Source organism: Cebus imitator, unplaced genomic scaffold (assembly GCF_001604975.1).
Source record: "Cebus imitator isolate Cc_AM_T3 unplaced genomic scaffold, Cebus_imitator-1.0 Scaffold291, whole genome shotgun sequence".
Taxonomy (NCBI): domain Eukaryota; kingdom Metazoa; phylum Chordata; class Mammalia; order Primates; family Cebidae; genus Cebus; species Cebus imitator.
In genome coordinates this window covers 3,894,521-3,900,414 of record NW_016107606.1, presented here as the reverse complement: position 1 = coordinate 3,900,414, position 5,894 = coordinate 3,894,521, and the positions used below count along the sequence as shown (strand labels likewise).

Genomic DNA, 5,894 nt, shown 5'->3' with positions numbered 1-5,894 from the left:
AAAAAAAAAAAAAGAAAAGAAAAAAAATTTAAAAATTAAAAAAAATAAAAGAAAAGGGAGGTTGATAGGGCTCCTGCTGTTCTAATTTAGGACAATATGAACATTAAAAAAGAAAAATGTAGATGGAATGATAGGATTTTTAAAACTTCCTTTCAACCCCCATTATAATAGTTAGGAAAGGATCATCCATGGATGCAAAGCCATGGAGCTAAAGGTTGTTGAGAAATAGGATATTTGCCAAGTGCCCCCTCACAGATTACTTGTTAATCTCTGGTACCTTGAACTGGAGCGGTCTGGTGTCACCACCTTATCAAGTGATCTAACGTAGGCTGGGACACAGTGAAGTTGCCAAGGACTCCTGCTGTGGTCCAGTGGATGAGAAGGACAGAACAGCCTCTGTCGTTTTTTGCCTGTATTATTTGACCTGCATCTAATTGCGAGGAAACAACCAGGCGGATCCAGAATGTGGAGCATTTTACAAGACAACTGGCCTAGATTCTCCCAATCAGTGTCATGAAAAACAAACAAAACACCGGGACCTCAGCAGTAATAGACTCCGTGTGTAAACCTGGTTTGGATCCTGCATCCAAAAACACAAAACAAAGGTTATAAAAGGCATTTTTAGGACACCTGGAGAAAGTCAGATGTGGACTAAGTATTAGAAAATGTCATTGGAATTGCTTTAATTTTCCAGGGCTTAAAAACAAAAAGTAAAATAAAATAAAAAGAAAACGTTATTGCATTAATGTTGATGTCTTAGAAATGCAAATAGCATTACGATTTGTGGGAAAATGACCTCAGGAACGGATGCTGAAGTGTTCGGGGGTGACATGTCACGTCTGCTACTTCACTAGAAATTATCCAACAAAACCAGTATTTATAGGCAGAATACACCCAGCCAGAGCACACACGGATCCGGGTCAGCAAGGGCAGAATCTGGTGAAGGGTCATATATGTTCATGGTTCTCTTTCATCTTTTCTCTGGATTTGAAAATTTCCAAAATCAAAAATGCATCAAAGGAGTCAGAGAATCTGTGGCTGTCTGGCTTGGAAAAAAGACTCAGACTTCTGTTCCCAGCCTCTCCCAGGGGACCCGCCTGAAGTCTTCTAGGCATCTGTTGCCTGTGCAGTTTGTCAATAAGGAGGAAGTAGCTGAGTAATGGTGCTTGGTGGTAGCAGCACTGGGGGTCAGGGGTCACCCCCACTCACAGTCCTGGGAGGAGGGGAAGACATGTCTGCCAGGCACGTGCAGCATCAGGAAAGTCATAAAATCTTTTCTGGCTGCAAAAGGTATAGTTGCTAAGCTGGGCTTGGCCTGGCCAGCAATTAAAGCAGGGGCTCTGAAGTTGGCTCCTGGGTGTGGAAGCCGAGTTCTCCCATCAGCTTTTTCTCTGAACCTCTGAGGACTGTAAAGAACCTACCTAGAAGGTTCCTATGAGGAGCCAGTGTATGTCCAGCTAGAAGCACGGCCCATTCTGTGTGCTGGGGGCTTGTGAAGCACTTTCCATTCTGCAACACCATTTTATCTTCATGTGGGACATGGTCCTAATCACAAACAAACAGCCTGTGGAGTTTAGTGCTCGTAGGTCCAGAGAAAACTCCTGAGGATTCAGACCCAGCTCTGCCTGGTTCTGGCCTGGCGTGTGGTGGGTCCCCAGGAGGCAGAGGGAGCAGGTGAAGTCAGATTCCGCAGTAATCCTTGGCGCCTTCCAATGGAGGATAATCCTCTTGGGCCTGGTAGCAGAGCTCTGACACGTTTGAAAAGCGGGGTGGGGGGGGGGGAGAAAACTAGTCTGATTGAGCACATCTGCCAGTTGTAAGAGATTGCTGGCTGGCAGCAGTGTCGTGCGAAGGGTCTTAGTGACACCCCAATACAGTGTACCCTTACCTCACCACCTCCTGCTCTCGGTGGGAAAAAGCTTGTATCTATTGAGTGCATGCGACCAAGGCTGGCTCAGCACAAGATTCACAGAAACCAGGGCAACTTTGCAAAAAATAAATAAATAAAATTCTTCCTTTTTAAAACTGCACAAAGAATACATGATCATTGGAGAAAAAAACTGAGCAATACAAGATCGTCAGACAAAAATTCAAACGGCCTAAAATGTCTCTTTCCTGAGAGGACTATTCATTCATTTTAACAAATATTTATTGGACACCACTTAGGTGCCAGGCATGTGTTGGGAACTGGTGGCACAGCAGCAAATGGGTCGGACTCAGTTCCTATTTTTACGAGGCTTGGAGTCAGATGCCAGCCATTAATATTAATACTTGATGTTAAGCAAGTAATCTGAGAGTGGGAAGTCCCTTTGATGTCTGGGGGTCTCTAAACTGAGCTCTGGAGGACACAGATAAGTAGGGTGGTGAGGGGGAGAGCACTCCCAGCCAGAGGAGGGGTCAGAGTGCCACGTGGCTGGATTCTGGGCTTGGAGAGGGAGTGCTGTGTTGGGGGGCTGCGGAAGCCAACAGACCTAGTCGGCCAGAGCCTCAACCCTGGGATTTCCAGCCACGCAGGAGGCTCTTCCTGTTTTAGCAGCTTTGACCTCGCGTTGGCCTGCCTTGTGTTCACAACAAGAAGGTGTGTACTTCGGACACAACACCATTGTAGGCTGAGCGACCAGGCTCGGGAACGGGATGGAATGTGGGCTTGCTATGAGCTGCGTGGTGCGAGGCTGGTGGTATGTCTGCCCTTCACTGTCTTGCACATTTCCACTCACTCTGCTCCTCCACATCAAAGACCAGAGCTTTGTGTCAGGTCATCACTACCCACTGAGTGGGCTGCCAAAAATCTTGTGGAGAATGGACCGACCCTGGCCTGCTGAGACGCAGTGATTCATTCTGCAGTGACGTCTTTTGAGCTGTCCTCGGGAATGTATTATATCTACTGTGGAACAGCCTGTGGTGGTTACTTCCTTATCTCCCCTAAGCAGCATGAGAGGCTGATGGGAACTGGGTCAGAGGCACTTGTCACTGGGAGCAGGTGTGTGCATGTGTTATTTGCCCTTCCCTTTGTGAGCACTGATGTGTGCTTTGAGGTCAGCTGGGCCGACCCACTGCCTCTTTTGGCATTTACTCAGTGGCAGCTCCATACCCTGTGAGGCTGGTGTGGGGTCACAGGTGATCAGACTGAGGCCAGGCCCTTGAAGGCCTCGTTACCTGATGTGGGAGTCGTACGGAACAGGAGACTGGTGTGGAGGATGGCTTCTGAGAGGTGGGGACTCTAGGTGAAGGACATGTCGGGGTTGGCTGAGTGAGGAGGGGATGCGGAAGCGTGCTCCAGGCAGTGGTGAGGGCTTCGTAGATTAAGGCTTATAGGCAAGAACTGCCAGGGATGGGGTCCACAGCCACCTGTGGGGTGGTTTCCCCAGATGAGTAACATTTTTTTTTTTTGAGACAGAGTCTTGCTCTGTTGCCAGGCTGGAGTGCAGTGGCATGATCTTGGCTCACTGCAACCTCCATCTCCTAGGTTCAAGTGATTCTCCTGCCTCAGCCTCCCAAGTAGCTGGGACTACAGGCACGTGCCACCATGCCCAGCTAATTTTTTGTATTTTTAATAGAGACAGGGTTTTACTGTGTTGGCCAGGATGGTCTCAATCTCTTGACCTTGTGTGATCCGCCCACCTCGACCTCCCAAAGTGCTGGGATTACAGACGTGAGCCACCGTGCTGGGCCCAAGAGTGAGGAGCATTAGGCTGGAGAGGCCCACGCTCTGCAGCAGCTCACACAGTGGAAGCTGTCATGCCCCCACCAGCCCCTGACTCGACTCTCAGTGTACAAGAAGCTCCCTTTGTTCCCTGGGAGCATCCACACTGATGACTACAGGGGTTGCTATGCAAATGTCTCTGTTCTTTGACCCCTGGGTGGGATAACCTGAGGCCTGTCTTAGGCTATTTCTCAGAAATCCTCAGTAGGATTAAGCTCTGATTATCCACGGTGGTGACTGGCTTATGTGTCCTTTTGGGCTTTTTTCCCTTTCCTGTTCTCTTCCCTCACCTACCAATCTTCCCTGGGCTTACCTTCCAAGCCCTGGAAATCAGAGGGAACCCAAACTAAGACTCCATTTACATAGTTTGAACTCAATACCAAGGATAGCGGGAAGCCGTAGAAGGGCTTTTTCTACATGTGGAAGGACAGAGCCAGGTTTGCACAGTCATGCTGACTCTAGCCAGGAGGTTGGATTAGTGAGGGCTGGATGGAGAGTAGGGAGGGCACTATATTCCCCAACCCTTGGCTGCTGCCCCTGACCACTGTCTCCTGCCTCCTCTGTTCCAGTGGTTGGTTTGAGCATTTGGTGTGCGTTTTCCCATTGAATCTAACAAAAGCCTTATGAAGTATAGGTTCCATCTTACAGATGAGGAAGCTGAGTCACAGAGAGGTTGAGACACCTAGTCATGATCCCACAGCGCAAAGCGATGGCTTGGAGATTCAGGCCTAGGTTTGACAGATCTGGAATGTGTGCTCTTATCCCTCCATAGTCCGGCCTGTCTGCTTTCTGTCTTCTCTACCAGTACTGTCTAGGCACTGTAAGGTGGGCTGTTAGCTTCCTGGATGCAGGTAAATATCTTCCAGTAACCTCTGCTTCCCCTGCTTCCCCACAGGTAAGTTCGAGGATCGGGAAGACCACGTCCCCAAGTTGGAGCAGATAAACAGCACGAGGATCCTGAGCAGCCAGAACTTCACCCTCACCAAGAAGGAGCTGCTGAGCACAGAGCTGCTGCTCCTGGAGGCCTTCAGCTGGAACCTCTGCTTGCCCACACCTGCCCACTTCCTGGACTACTACCTCTTGGCCTCCGTCAGCCAGAAGGACCACCACTGCCACACCTGGCCCACCACCTGCCCCCGCAAGACCAAAGAGTGCCTCAAGGAGTATGCCCATTACTTCCTAGAGGTCACCCTGCAAGGTGACGGCTGGGGCCCGATAGCCGGACCTCCTCCCCCCTCCCCACCCACCCAGGGGTCAGGGTCAGGTGGCTCTCAAGGGCATGTCCATCCAGATCAGGCCTTCTCACTGGGGCCTGTGCACCCAGATCAGTCTTACTTTGCAGGGAATAAGCAAAGAAAGGGCAAAAATTTGCCCAGTGTATTACTAGTAACATATAAAAGAGAAATACCTGCTTGTATACAGGCAGCCGGAAACCTAGAAACTTACAGATCACCTGGTAATTTTTCTTACAGTAACCTAGAACATTGCAAATGATTTTAAATAGCACAGATTTGCGGGTCGGTTATTCTCAAACAGCTGCCATCATACAGATAGTATGGGGAGAGGGAATTAGGTTCCCATCTGCTTTAGCAATAAAAGTTACCCTGTTTGGAGATTCTTACTTGAAACTCACTCTTCCCAGTGTTTTAAAATCTAGATGTTAACTGGGTCAAAAATACTGCTGATATGGCCGGACGTGTGGCTCACGCCTATAATCCCAACACTTTGGGGAGGCCAAGGTGGGCGGATCATGAGGTCAGGAGATTGAGACCATCTTGGCCAACATGGTGAAACCCTGCCTCTACTAAAATACAAAAAATTAGCTGGGCGTGATGGTGTGTGCCTGTAGTCCCAACTACTCGGGAGGCTGAGGCAGGGGAATCGCTTGAACCAGGGACACCGAGATTGCAGTGAGCCAAGGTTGTACCACTGCACTCCAGCCTGGCGTCAGAGCGACACTCTGTTTCAAAAATATATATATATATTACTTATAACAACCATCCCATAACCTGCCACAAACTAAAATGTTTGGGCATGAGTATCAAGATCAATGATTGGGCTGACCAATCAATGATTGGTCAGACTCCCCAGCATCAAATCTTACCAATGAGTAGGGCATGGTAGCTCTCGCCTTAATTCCAGGAGTTTGAGACCAGCCGGAGCAACATGGTGAGATCCCGTCTCAAAAAAA

The 5,894-nt window shown here is 49.0% G+C and overlaps 1 protein-coding gene across 2 annotated transcripts in view; it reads left to right on the top strand.

Moving 5' to 3' along the window:
* Positions 1–5,894, top strand: part of CCNJL (cyclin J like) — a 64,536-nt gene that overhangs the window by 53,293 nt on the left and 5,349 nt on the right. For both annotated transcript variants that reach the window (XM_037729077.1, XM_017502110.2), the window contains exon 4: positions 4,599–4,901. In XM_037729077.1, coding sequence (XP_037585005.1) covers positions 4,599–4,901 — 303 coding nt within the window. The remainder of the gene's footprint in view (positions 1–4,598; positions 4,902–5,894) is intronic.